The sequence below is a fragment of the Diabrotica virgifera genome, chromosome 9 (assembly GCF_917563875.1).
Source record: "Diabrotica virgifera virgifera chromosome 9, PGI_DIABVI_V3a".
NCBI lineage: Eukaryota > Metazoa > Arthropoda > Insecta > Coleoptera > Chrysomelidae > Diabrotica > Diabrotica virgifera.
Genome location: NC_065451.1, coordinates 196393256 through 196408201, shown reverse-complemented (window position 1 = coordinate 196408201; position 14946 = coordinate 196393256). Strand labels below are relative to the sequence as shown.

General features: G+C 34.0%; 1 protein-coding gene across 1 annotated transcript in view; it reads right to left on the bottom strand.

Moving 5' to 3' along the window:
- Positions 1–765: 765 nt before the first annotated feature.
- Positions 766–14946, bottom strand: part of LOC126891998 (epidermal growth factor receptor) — a 135154-nt gene continuing 120973 nt past the window's right edge. The window contains exons 4-5 of the mRNA XM_050661381.1: positions 10466–11900; positions 766–7160 (exon numbers count right to left, since the gene is read on the bottom strand). Coding sequence (XP_050517338.1) covers positions 6375–7160; positions 10466–11900 — 2221 coding nt within the window. The 3' untranslated portion in view covers positions 766–6374. The remainder of the gene's footprint in view (positions 7161–10465; positions 11901–14946) is intronic.

The following is a 14946-nucleotide window of genomic DNA, read 5'->3' as shown; positions in this document are numbered from 1 at the left end:
TAGACTGCAACAGTCTACAGCATAGCAGGGGTTCTTCCTCTAGCTATTTGGATATACCGACGAACATAAACCAAGACTGTAAATATCATAAAAACCTTTTAATACTCTGAGTCCCTACTTAACATGGAACCTCTTTGAAAAATATTCAGTTTACAGTTTTGTAGGATATCAACAATTTGGGGCACCTTAGTACACCAAATTTCAAAGAATCGCATGAACCGAAATAAAACATCCAAATCCCGTGAGAATTGAATAACGCCATACTCTGCACTATGCGGAAGATCGATATACAGGGCGTAGCGAAAGTATTACTGGGTCGGAATTTCAAATATTTAGACTTTGAGCGTGTTTCAAGGTTGTAAACCACAAATCAACTTTTTTCAGGAAGTAGAAAAAACGTTCTATTTGAGAATTTTATGAGGAATTAACCTAATCATTTGTTTCATTAATTTGTAGATCAATAATTCATGTATAAATTAATGGTTTCCTCATAATATTTTTTCTACTTCCTCAAAAAAGTTTGACTTGTGGGTTACAACCTTTTACCTTTCAACCGTCGACATGTTTTAGTTAGATCGACGAATAATAGATGTATTTTTCTGTCTCTGGCTACTTTTTTTTCGTCCTGCTCGGAATCCTGCTTGTTGTTCGATCTCTAAAGGTGCATATTCAGAGTTTTCAAGGATTTTCCATATAGGTAATCTGCTAAAGGTGCTGGTTACAGGCTGGCTAAATCATGTGTGCAAGAAAATAAAACACATATCGTATTTTTAAAATATAGCTTTTATTAAAAATCTTTATAAATGTACTAATATGGAAATGTCTGATAAAATTACAAGGCACTCTTCGTAGAAAATGGCACAGTTTTAGTGCTAATAACAAAAAAAATAAGTAATAACATTTTTGAAACCCCTTCTTACTATTCCTATACAAAAATTACGTACAAATGAGATTTTCGCTGAGATTTGGTTCTATTATTCGAAAAAAAAAATAAAATAAAATCTAACATGATGTAACTTGTGCTAAACATTTTCTTAAAGAACGTCAGTTTCAGCTCATTTTCTAGAATAATCTAAAATAAGTTTAAAAAAATTGTAAAATTTAAAAAAAAAGTTTAAATTGGAAAAAATATAATTGGAAAAACATTTTACAATGAACGTAGAAAGGTACTACCACAATACATAAAAAAAAGAGAAAAACTAAAAATGAAAAAAATGGAAAAAAACCTGCCCATTTATTCACTTATGAAAAGCTCGCTAACAGACGAATTCTGGTTTCACCAACTCAATTGATGAACAGGACACCAAATACTGACAACAAAAATGGGTTTCCTCAGAAGGTCAGCAAAAAACTCCAAACAAAAGAATTATAAATAAAAACATCTAAAAAATGCTCAGAAGAGAAATAAGTTATATTGAAATCTAGATTTGCAGATCTAATGTACAACTGTAATGTCTGACACCGCGAATGTCACTCAGGTAGCAAATCAAGGAGAGGTCTTCGGTTGAACGCGTTGGTGCAAAGAGTAAACATCCATTTAAAATGCATTTTGCACGAAATCAGTGGCTTTGCGACGTTGCCAGATACACTCGAGGAATAGTTGTTTATTTAGAATACATTTAATTTTTTTTTAAATAAATATGAATATTACAAGTGCCGTAAAAAATAAAACACTAAGTACAAAATCGTGTGAAATTGTACACAATGTTCTAAAATTTACGTAAGAAGCAGAAAGAAATTTTACTGTGAAAAAGGTAACAAATAAAAATCCGAAAACCCCTTTAAATCTGATTGATCTGACAACGTCGCATATTGAAAGTTTTCGATCGCTCTGACCTTGGCGGTTCCGGATATTGCTGTCATCTGTACATTTACAAAATTGTCCATCGAGAAAATGAGCTCCAACTGAACGTTTTTATATATTTTTCAATAACCTTACTTATTCTATACACTCGGTAAGCTACATTAAGTTTTATCACAGATAGGCTGGGCAAGAATATTTAGGATTGGCATCACTTTTCCCCTAATAACTCACCCTGAATTACTACAATTATATACAATAGGATTACAGGAAATATTCAGTTCGAGACTGGTATTAAAATTAATATTTAAAATATGTAAAACATACAACTTTTGTAAAAAGGTACAAAATTATTCAATGTAAGAGAGTTGTAACCCTTTATAATATGGCGCGTACGCCACTGTATACTGGTAATTTCTTAACCAAATATTCTTCTGGATTCTTCTCTGAATCATTCAAATTTTTTGAAATGTGTAAAATAAATATCTAAAATAATTGTTAGTTATTCATAACAATCGTCTTCACTAATTTGGAAGAAACTCTGTAAAGGGTAGGATAAATACCCTTGTGAAAAAGTATGTTTTCGAAAAAGTCGCAGATTAAGGGATGTACCAGTAAGAACTTTCAACACGAAAAATCTCAGTTTTAAAATACTATTTACCATTTTTAATTCTTATTAAATTGGTGGATTCTGCATCTGAGATTCTTCAATTTATTATGTATCACTTTATCAATCAAAGATAGAGTAAAAATTTAAATTTTTAATTATAACGCGGGCACATAAATTTGATACACCCTGTATATTGATTTGTAACTATGTAGAAGGTAGCTTTTACGCAGTGGGTTTCTCCTTAATGAGTTTTTCCCTGAAGACTTAAAGACATTTGTAAATACAGTGAAGTGAAATGACAATTTATTTCGGATTATAATTTAAAAAGATTGTTTGTTACGGGAAGGTAAAATCCACAGGTAGCTGTAATTATTAGTTTTTAGAAAAATAAAGGTAGAGCGATTTGGAATTTTAAGTCTGTTTGTTTTAAGCACAAGAGTATTTGTATAATTTCCGGAAAGTGATTAGGATGAGTAGAAGTATTGTTTGAAAGAATGCCTGGTTTTTCGAAGAGGAATGTGGAAAGAGAAATGTTTCTGATTGGCTTGACAATTTGGAATGGGGAAAGGGAAGTTTGAATGTTGAGACAGTTTTGGAAAAGAAAAAGGATTGTGTAGTCGGCATCCGAGAAAGACAGTCGAAAGTTTTCGCGTATAGTTCAGAAGCAAGTACTAGTGGTTGTTTGATAGTGGAGAGTAGCTGAAAAATGGAACGAGAGACAAATCAAATTGAGAAGAAAAACCTCTTCGATTCTGTAAAGTCCAAGAGAGTAAGTTACAAGAACTATACTTATTAAAATTATTTGTGACACCAAGTAAAAAAGATACTTGGGTCTCAGGAGATTATTATTGAGAGAAAGAGAGGAGAGAGTTTTGGAGGTTATTGAACGAGTACTGGTCAAAAGCTCGATATTAAAGTCGCTTTAAATATTATATTTATCATGTAAACCATATTTCTCGATGTTACCAATTTCATACGGTTGCTAGTTCCATGTACTAAGCAGAACGAAAGTATTACCACATTTTTTCTTCAACTAGTCAAAATTTTAACCTTTTGCATTCATTCTAACGTGGAAATACTTCGTTCTAGGCACTGAAGATGATCTGATCTAGATCGAAAACGTTTTGCCAATCCTTTTGGATGACTTTTAATAGTTTTTAATCAACTTTTTTTATACCATTGTACAAACGAAGTTTTTACTTCTGTATGATTTTTTAATTATGGTGTAGAGTAATACCCTACTGGGTATTTTCCCATTGATTTTATTTTAAAGAAGGCGTCTTTGTAGGACCCAACATTCGAAAAATGATGTTCGACATTAACTTTGAAACTACAATGACCATACATGAGAAAGAATCATGGGTATAATTCAAGCAGGTTGTTACAAAATTCTTAGGAAATACAAAAGACCTAGAATATGGTACTATTGTAGATAACATGTTCTTCTCCTTATCCCCTGAACCCCCATCAGGGCGTGGTAACATTCTAAATACTGTTAGCTTGCTGTCTCCTTGGATGTGATTCTGTGCCAGTCGGATGCTTCATGAAGGGATTGTCTCACCACAGTCTTCATTTGGTTTGCCAATCATGTATGTGGAGATCTTACTCTTTGACTCTGGCCTTCTACCTTTCCTTCTAGTAAACATGTTAAGAAGGTAACAGTTAGGATGAAAACCTACTGTAAATAAAAACAACGATGGTGATTCAATACAGCTTTTCACTAATTTTACCATAAAAGCAGGTTTGCTCAAAAACTACGATGTTACAAAAAAACTAAGACCGAATTTGGCTTCAGCATAAAATTTTTTTGTTGGCCTGTGTAATTTGTTATACCTAACACATATAGGTATATAATTATATAACATTATCTAAAGAGCTATTGATTCTTCCATACAGGAAATACAGAATACTTTCCATAAAAAATATGGCGATAAAAAATGTTATAAAATAAAACAAAAATTAAAATAATATCAATAATCCTTACAACCTCCCTTACATTGTCTGAACATAATATCGAAACAATTAGAAACCCACAATATCGTAGAATTTAAAAATCACAAAATATAAAACATTTGGTCAGATTGTACTCAATTTATAACAATATTTCCTGTTTCCGAAAAAGGATAAAGTTCATGCAAAATTATGTACATAGATTACGCCATTTCCATGGCACTCAGTTATTGTCAAAGTTTTGACATTACAGTTAAACGATTCCTAAACCTAATTAAGTATCATAAAAATGATCGTTTACCACAGCCTTGCCTCCAAAATGAAAGTACAAAAGGCCTTAAGGATCTAGAAAGTGTCAATAAAACTAAATTAATAGAGGTACTGTTCCATTCAAATTAAATCGATCTTAATTAGGTATCACCTCAGGTTTCCATCAACACACATCGATTTTGATGAAATTTTGAAATTAACCTCTATTTGTCCTTGACTTCAAAATCTACCCTATGCTGAACTGTGCTTTTATGAAAAGTTTATTGACATACGTTCAAAAATAAAGAAAAAAATAAAAAAACACACAAGAAAATAAATAATACAAAATAAAAAAAATAAGTAGGTACCTACATATATCAAAAAAGATTAAAATCGCATAAAAAATTAGATAAAAAAGTGATTAAGAAGAGGTATGTTAAAAAAAAGTCTCATAGACATAGAAAAAATAATACTAATATTACGATTAAAGGAAAAATATTTTTTACAAAGGGATAGAAAAATACCTACATTCTAAACAAAAAATATTCAACCGAGTTTTGTTTTCGAAAAATCAATATTTGTAGACTTATTCGTCATTGAATTTTGACTTTTCATCAATAACTCATAAAATTGACATTTTATCGAAAAAAAACTGTTAATGGATAAAATATAGCTCGTAAAAAATCAAAAATTGCAATATTTTCGACTTTTTATCCATTTATAGATTTTTTGATAAAATGTAAAGTTTTTGAGTTATTCGTGAAAAATCCGTTGAAAACATGAGCAAAATTGAAATTTTCAATCATAACGTCTCTATTGGATTTTTCGAAGAAATTCTATAGAACATTTTTGCTTAAAAATATGTTTCAACTAATTCTTGAGGTTTTTTCAATATAAAGCTTCCAAATCTCCAGTTAGGGTAGATTCTACCCCCAAGGTAAAAGTACACTTCAACCTAGGTAGGTTTTGCTTGTTAAGGTATTCTCTACTGTCAAAATTTCAAGAAAAGCTATGCAAGTTGATGGAATTCAGAGTTATAAACCTTAATATACTGCACTATATCTTGCAGATAGTCAAATAAAACTACATCCTGTCTCTCTGACAACTAGCTCTGATTGGTCAATCTCAAACCCTCTACTTTCCTGTACAAAAGGCGAACCGCTGGCTACGAGGTACAAGAGAGACAGCATGGTGTTTTATGTATTTCACTCTTGTCATGTTCAAAGCATTGAAAGTGATTGAGGCTGCCTCTGTTAGTATATGCTCGAACTTACGTGGTGAAGCAATCAATCAAAGTTATTATAAGATGTGCAAATTTGTTTTGCCAAGACGTGCAAGTCACATTTCGAGTCCTGAATGAAGATAAACGCAAAAATCATGCATGGTGAAACTTTGAAAGGTGCTGGTTTTATAAAAAATGAAGTACACCATTGTGACTGAAGATACTTGCTTCTATTTCACTAAAAGCAAGTTCAAGATGTTAAAAAAATGCAATTTCTGATAGTATGCATTTTGGCAGCATTTCTCCTTAGAATATGTGATTCATACAGACGTAACAATCACATAGGAGGATTCTGCAGATCCTCTACCATTAATACATGGTAGATCCAAAAGACCCATGTTTGTTTTTCTTCTTCAGATAAAAGATCATATCTATCATTAGATTTGAACTGAACAGTACTCTAATAGCTCAGTTTTACTGACTTTGTATTAACAATTTTGTACATTAAGTTTTGTGCGATGTACACCAGATAATCCTGAAAATCAAACAATAGATCCATCCTTATTTTTCTGAAGAGGTTGCAACTCTCTTTGCAGCCTATCGAAGTCGTTGTAATATTCATGATCAGATTCTTCTTCTGATTTCTGAGGTAAGTACGCTGGAGGGGGCATGAAACCAGAAGCTTTGTCGAAGTTGCCAGAAGAAACAAACTCTGACACTGTAGGAAGACCGACGGTTTGGCTGGGAGGATCGTTGTTCATCAGATATTCAGGATTATCTACGTTGTTCTTGTAGAGATCTTGGTAGTTGGTGAAGGGGGCTTGGTTAGGATTGTCGGTATTCTTGGTATCGATAACGTCGACGTAAGTAGTGTTTCCTTGACTCTGTTGCGGAGAAGGCATCAAATAATCGTCTTCGTCCACTGGAAGATCCAATTTCAAGGTACCTACTTTAGCTTGTGATCTCGCCACTGAGTCGTACTCGTCAGAACCAATATCGTCCCTGAGCTTCAGGGAATTACCACAGTATTTGATGCTCGAAGCATCAGATTGAGTGGGAATACTGGAGTCGAATCCATGGGACTGTGCATATCGCAACAGCTTTTGGTTCAGATGATTCTGGTACTGCGAAGTGCTTCCATCAGATGTCATCGGTTGAGCAGAGGGCCAATAGCTGTTGTTGCTTGGGGACGGGGACATTGAGGGGATTATTAAACCACTGGCGTTCAAAGGTGCACGGGATTTTGGTTGGAGGTGGCCGTCGTTTTCAAACGTACCTTCGGAGGATTCTATCACTGAGGCAAGACTTTTTACAATTTCTCTGTTGCTCTGAAAATAATAAAATATAAACATTAGTTTAAATAGCTGCATAGTTAGATATGGTTAGTATAGTTAGATCATGGCTGAAAGTATCAAAGATCTTCAATTGCTTATAGATAGAGTCACTAGAGAATGCTCCAATAACGGACTTGGCTAAATGCATTAAAGACAAAGTTACTTATGGTTAGTAAACAAGACGTTGGCCATATGCAACTAATTATTGTCAACAATGAGCCCGTTAATAAAAGTTAACCTAAACAGAATAGGTCAAGGCGAAGGTGAATTGACGAAAATGATAAAGAGAGAACACTTGAATATCTGGGGCATATAAGGAGAGGTAGCAGATTCTGGATATTGGAGTTAATACGCAACGGAAAGATCGAGCGAAAAAAAAAGGAATTGGCGGGAAGAAATATTCATAGCCCCGAGACCTTCGTCAATGCACTGACTTATCAGCAGATAAATTATTACACGCTGCGCAAGACCGAGAACAATATAAACGATATACTCAAAAAAGGAGAAGATAGTTAGATACATGTCATTAATTAAAATAAACTCCGCCTCGAGTTGGTTTGGTGGTGGATTGAGTAGCTTAGAATCTTCTTGAATATACATATCATGTCTGGAGTGATAGAGGAGAAGTTTTTGGTTGAATGCTGACTGTCTTGGAGAGGTGACTGGACGAAATGTCAAAGGCCTAACCACCTCGGGCATCTTGTCTTGGTACAACTTCGTTAGGGTATTGGGAATCCAACGATACCTAGATCTGGAGGATTTTCCTTCTTCCCTTTAAAGATGTAAAAAAGTCCTAACGTACGGTTCAGAGACTCATTCTCTTAACAAAAAGGAATGAAAACTTTGGAGTTGGAGAAAAAGGTTTTGAAACTTTAAAAAGGGAGTAAACCCTGTAGTTGGCTGTATACCACCTGCACGTATACCCCTGCTGTATACCCCTGTAGTTGGCTGTATAATATAACAACGTGGAATGAAGTAAACACTTCTGTTGTATGTAGGCATATATGAATTTATTAAAAAATCCTTAAAATTTATCCACGAAGGAGTGGAAGTACAAAACGTTTTCGGTCAAACTGACCATCATCAGTGTAAACCTGGAAATAAGTAAACCACTAAGATTAAAAAGCAAAAGGGTGAAATGTTGACAGTTGAAAAAATTTTAAGAAAATGTGGTTACTTACGTCCAGTGTACAAGTAATTGAAACTAGCCACTTCAATAGGTATAAAAACCTCAAAAATACATTATTGTTACATTCTATAATGAAAAGTGGTCGACATTAAGTCAATGTCTTAAGATTTAAAGATTACATGTGAATGTATTTCATCCTTGCTCGAAAATTGCACAAGGTAAGTACTTTCAGGTGAGAGGTCACAAACAAACTGATTAGACAGTTTGGTGCCAGAAATGTATGACAAGATGTCAAGGGAAGTTGGGTGGACTTTTCATCCGTCAACCGAAAATTTTTTTAACAAAGAGATTAATATTTAGTTTTAATTGGTATATTGAAAAATGCAGATATTAAAAAGTTTAATGTGAGTTCTAATTTAAAATTGAGGTAATGCATTCCTTAGTGCAAGCTGAATTTAAAAAACAAATATCAAAATTCTGCTCCAACAATATGTGACGTCATAAACTGTTTTTCAAAATTGAAAGAGTGGAAGAATTAAATTTAATTAAGTAAAGTTATGATATTGTGAATAATGGATATTGTTGGAATTGTCTGGGAGTATTTAAAAAGTCAAAAATATTTAAAATATGGTTGGTTGCATATGTTACAGGAAACTAAGGAAACTAAATATTGATAGAATAGGAAAATACTAATAATATCTGTAAGTTGTGTGAAGTATAGAATGAAATGAGAGCTGAAATCAAAGAGGAAAATATCGTTAAAAGATATGTAAGTGTCTTAAAAGAAAAATAAAATTTTGTTATTTTTATCTTCTTTGATAGTAGAAACCTGATTGTAAAAACTTTTTAAGCTGCATATTGAGCTATTGAAAGTTATGATTTGAATATTAGGAATATTGATAAATGTTAAGATATTGGAGTAAAACTAATTAAATATTTATAGCTGAGAATTTATTTTTAAAATAAAATAAATGCAATTCTGAAATATTATTGGTTGCATATATATCAGGAAATTTGTAAAGAAATAAGAGATAACTGTTGAAATCTGTAAATTGTGGGAGGTATAATATAAAAAGAATAAATAACTGTTATTGAATGAGGAATATTGAGAAAATGGAAACAAAAATTTTTAGGTTGACAGATGAAAAATCCACCCAACTTCCCTTGACATCTTGTCATACATTTCTGGCACCAAACTGTCTAATCAGTTGGTTCGTAACCTCTCACCTGAACACAAGTACTTACCTTGTGCAATTTTCGAGCAAGGATGAAATACATTCACATGTAATCTTTAAATCTTAAGACATCGACTTAATGTCGACCACTTTTCATTATAGAATGTAACAATAATGTATTTTTGAGGTTTTTATACCTATTGAAGTGGCTAGTTTCAATTACTTGTACACTGGACGTAAGTAACCACATTTTCTTAAAATTTTTTCAACTGTCAACATTTCACCCTTTTGCTTTTTAATCTTAGTGGTTTACTTATTTCCAGGTTTACACTGATGATGGTCAGTGTGACCGAAAACGTTTTGTACTTCCACTCCTTCGTGGATAAATTTTAAGGATTTTTTAATAAATTCATATTATGCCTACATACAACAGAAGTGTTTACTTCATTCCACGTTGAAAAAGGTTTTGGATATTGGAAGGTACTGAGGATAATTTACGGAACAGTGAATATACAAGTGCATGTTATGTGGAGAAAATAATACAACTCTAACTCAGAATTATATTAGGAACCAGATATCGTTTAAACTCATTAAAATAGTATGTCTGAGGTTCTTAGGACATGCAATGTGGTGGAGCAAAATTATCTAGTAAGAAAAACACTCCACGATACTCATTGAGCAGAGAAAAAGGGGAAGACCCAGAAAAAGGTCAGCTGATAATATCAGAGGAAGATCTGTAAAAAGATTAACTGACAACATCGAAGAAGATATGGGAAACATGAGAGTACGTGTTTGACGGAGCAAGGAGATATACACGGAATATTGGAGAAAAGTTTTCGGACTTCCATGGGGTTATAAAGCAAGAACGATAATGATGCAACAAACACACTGAAATACAATGGAGAAACATAGCACATGGAAATAAAATTTAGATGATAACTGTGACAATTATATCTGAAACCTCAGAAATAAAAATGTTAAATAATTATATTTACCTGTTGATTGGGGAAACTCGTCAGCCTCATGAACTTATCTCCCGGTATCGCCAAATACCTTCCAGGATCCAGGGCCATCTTGAAGAAATCATCTTCCAACTCCTTAAAGCAAGGCCTGCTCTCCGCATCTAGCATCCAGCACTTTATCAATATCATATAAACTTCGATGCTAGCTATCTCAGGCTGAGGCAACCTCTCTCCTTTCTCTAATAATTCAGGTACATCTCTAGCAGGAACATTGTCATAAGGGCGCTCACCAAAAGTTAGCAATTCCCATAGTGTAACACCGAACGCCCAAACGTCAGACTTGTGGGTGAAGATTCGATGTTGGATACATTCCAAGGCCAACCATTTGATAGGCATTTTGCCGCCAGCGGCTTTGTACTCTTCTTCGTTTATATCTAAGAGCTTGGCTAAACCAAAGTCGGTTATCTTCACACAACCTGGTGTCTGCAGAAGAACATTCCTAGCTGCAAGATCTCTGTGGACCAAACGCTTTTCTTCCAGATAGGCCATTCCTCTAGCGATCTGCGTAGACCAATTTAGCAAAGCTTTTGAACCAATTCTGTCCTTATTGTTTCGTACAAAATCTAGAAGACAGCCCAAGTACATAAGCTGTGTTACCAACATCATCTGCGACGTCATGCAAACTCCAAGTAGCTGCAGGAGATTGGGATGGTCTACTGTTGCCATAATATAAGCCTCATCTAAGAAATCTTTACTAGTATTAGCTCCAGTGTCTTCTCGTAAAACTTTTATTGCGACTGGAATTTTAGCTGAGTTTTCTCCCTCCAAGTTCCAGACTCCTTGATACACTTTACCAAAAGCTCCGTATCCAAGAATATTAGCTCTTCTGAGTTCTGTTTCTTTGATTATTCTCAGTTTTGCTATGTTTGGCTTTACGTTAGTAGGCCTCAACGGTTCGTTATCTTCCAAGCCGGTTAATGCTAGGGTCATTTTCATTGCATTTTCTTTGATTTTTTCTTTACGTTGGTAGTAGCAAAATGCATAAATAAGTCCTAGTAATATGGTGAGACCTACAGTAACTCCAACCACAATAATTAAGATCTCGAAAGTGTTTTTAGGAGAAGATAGCAAAGAACTACTTGCTATGTCAGAACAATAAGCATGACCTTCTTCTGGATAGACCTTATAGGGAAAATCTGATGGACAGAAAGAAACACAGGTAAATTTGGTACTGTTCATATCGATGTTACCGTCTGGGAAGAGTTTTAAGTTGTGGCATTCAATACAGTTGTCACTGCCAGAGCCGGTGCAGCCTCTACATTCTTTGTCACAAGCGATGCATTCGTTCTTGGATACGTCTGGATAGTAATCTGGGGTGCATTCGTCTTCACATTGCTCGCCTTTCTTGAAATGGGTACATTCTTGGCAAATGGATTTGTGGAATCCAAATTGGGTACACTTCTTACATCTAAAAATAAAAAGAATGTTGAATAAAAATATAAAATTGATTATTTGTCGACAAAAAAGATTTCTATATATGACAAGAACTTATATATTTGACATCGTGTACTAATATTGGTATTTTATTTGATTCCAAACCATAAACACTATTATGATGAAGATTTTCAATTATGTTTTGATTTATAAAAAATAAATAAAAATCAGCTCAGAGCCGGAATACAGGTCGCAAAGAACTAGAGAAGACAAAATAAGCAACGAAACTAAACAACTATTGAAGGAAAGAATACTACTACTAGAGGAAAACAAATGTCATACTCAGGAATACATAGAACTGAATAAAACAATTAGAAAAAAACTAAAATGCGACATAAACAAATAAGAGTACCTAATAGAGTTATTAAAGAAAATTATCAAATTAAAGACACCAATAATAAGGAAGAGAAGGACCCATAAAAAATAACAAAGATAGTGGAAGACTTCTACAGCTGTACAACTTGTACAGCTCGCAAAGCCAGCCTAATGACAACCAAAGAAAACGTAAAAAAATAAAAACGTGGGATCAGAGGTACACCAAATGTAGAGGGATCCCTCAACTGGTCCCTCGAGGGACCAGTTGATTATTAGCAAGCTGAAAAATTTGAAACCTCAGACTACGAAAACGTCAGATGAATTTTGTCCAACAGAACTTCCAATTGATTTGTTACCCTTTCATTAAACTCTCATGCAAAAATCTGACTGCTATTACTAACCAACATGATTCCTGTCATTTGACATGTTCTTCGTGTTCCACTAATTAAAACGCTCAGTTGGTGATAAGACACCAGTCTGATTTTTGCACGAGAGTTTAATGAAAGGGCAAATCAATTGGAAGTTCTGTCCGACAAAATACATCTGACGTTTTCGTAGTCTGACGTTCCAAATTTTTAACCTGTTCCACCATTAAAACTTTCCCTGTTCCAGTATTCCCATATATTAAAGTTTGTCCGACTAGACACCGTTAAGCTATTAACAAATTTTCAGCTTGCTATTAATCAACTTTTTTTTCTTATGCGGGATCCAGACCTAAAATAGAAAGAGCTTGAACAGAGCTAAACAATAATAAAGCTTCAGTACACAACGGTATAATTTCCGATAGCTTACAAACAAGCAAGGTAGAATAATCCATATACTAACAGAGTTATTTAATAGATGTCTCCATAATAGCAAAACCCCTAAAGACTTGAACGAGAATCTAGTAATACTCTTTCACAAAAAAGTTGACAAATGCGACCTAAAGAATTATAGACTTATACCGTTGCTTAGCTAAGTATACAAACTTTTTATGAGAGTTGTTAACAATGGAGAATTACCAACCGTTACAACCACAAACCATACATACTCATAGACGTTTAACGTAAATTGTCAAGGTCAAGACAGCAAATTATTTACCATTCCAATCAAGAGATGTCGCTGTCAGTCAATTCTCTTGTCATATTTAACAACTGACAGTTGACAATTAAATTAATTTTTATTTACTTTTTATTTTACAGTTTGTGGCTTAATTATTTTATTATAGTGGTGTTACGTTTTTAATTAGATTTAATCACAATTTTAATCAAGTGTATTAACCTCCTCTCCATTTTTATGAGTAGAATTTTTAGTTTACATTGATCATCCCGTGTTGTGTTTCTCCATATTAAAAAAAAAAACAATATAATAGATCCTGAAACAGTTTATTCCAATAGACAAGTGTGTCATCAACATTTCGGACCTATCTATTTTTGGAAGTTTGTAAAAGATTATAAGGTATTTATCTAAACAATCATCCTACAAGATTCTTTCAAAAATTTTCATTTAACTCGATACACATCAGTGCTTTCACGTGACACATAGCAGTAGTGTTTAGCATTTTGAAAACAAATTGGAATATTTGAAGTTTTCAGTAAAATATGGAATAAAACATTGAATTGTCTTTCTGTTGTTTTAATTTCCTGCGAAATTTCATCAAAAATCCCGCAAAATTTATAATTTGAAATTCACACCTAACTAAAATTTGTCAGTTCCCATTCCAATCAAGAGATGGCGTTAATTCGATCCGAAAGATTAACATGGTCGTGAAACGTCTATAAGTATGTATGGTTTGTGGTTACAACAGGCTGGCTTCCGCAAAGGATATAGTATATCAGACCATCTGCTGACCCTGAGATCATTGATTAAGAAGACAAATGTACAACAAGTACCCGTATTTCTGCCCTTTGTAGACCATGAAAAGTCAGTTGACAGTATTAAGGTGTGTGCCATAGATCAAACTATTAATACTTGCAGAATAGATTTGAGATATGGACAACTAATATATATTAAATCGTAACTATGATAGTACAACTAACTAGACTCATCCCCGTTAAGAGAGGAGTTGGACAAGGCGACGTAATATCGCCAAAGCTGTTTAACCTAGCCATAAAAGACGTCTTCATAACTACAAATTGGTCAACCTATGGCATTAACGTTAATGGCAACAAGCTACTAAACCACCTCAGATTCGCTGACGACATCGTGATTATAGTTAGCCCATTCGAAGAACGACAAACTATGAAGGAGGAGCTCGCAGACAGCTCCTAATACATCGGCCTAAAACAGAATGTGATAAAACCAAAGAAGATGACAAAACAGACCACCCCAGACGTATGACTATCGATGGTAATGACTACTTAGACCAAATTGTGAAACTTGACAAAGAGAACCAAAGAACCAATCACTAGAAGAGCAATACTGGCAAGGCTGGATTTGGAAAACTCAGTTGGATACTTCATCATCATCATTCTCTTTGCCTTATCCCTATGCGGGGTCGGCTTCCCTAATTGCATTTCTCCACACAATTCTATCTTGGGTCATATCAGTGTTAATCCCCTTTACCAATACGTCCTGCCTTATCGTCTCCCCCAGGTCTTCTTTGGTCTTCCTCTCCTACTCCTTCCAGGAATCTGCACTTCAGCTATTCTTCGTATTGGGTGATTAACGTCTCGACGTTGAACATTACCAAACCATCTTAACCTATGCTCTCTTATTTTGGAATC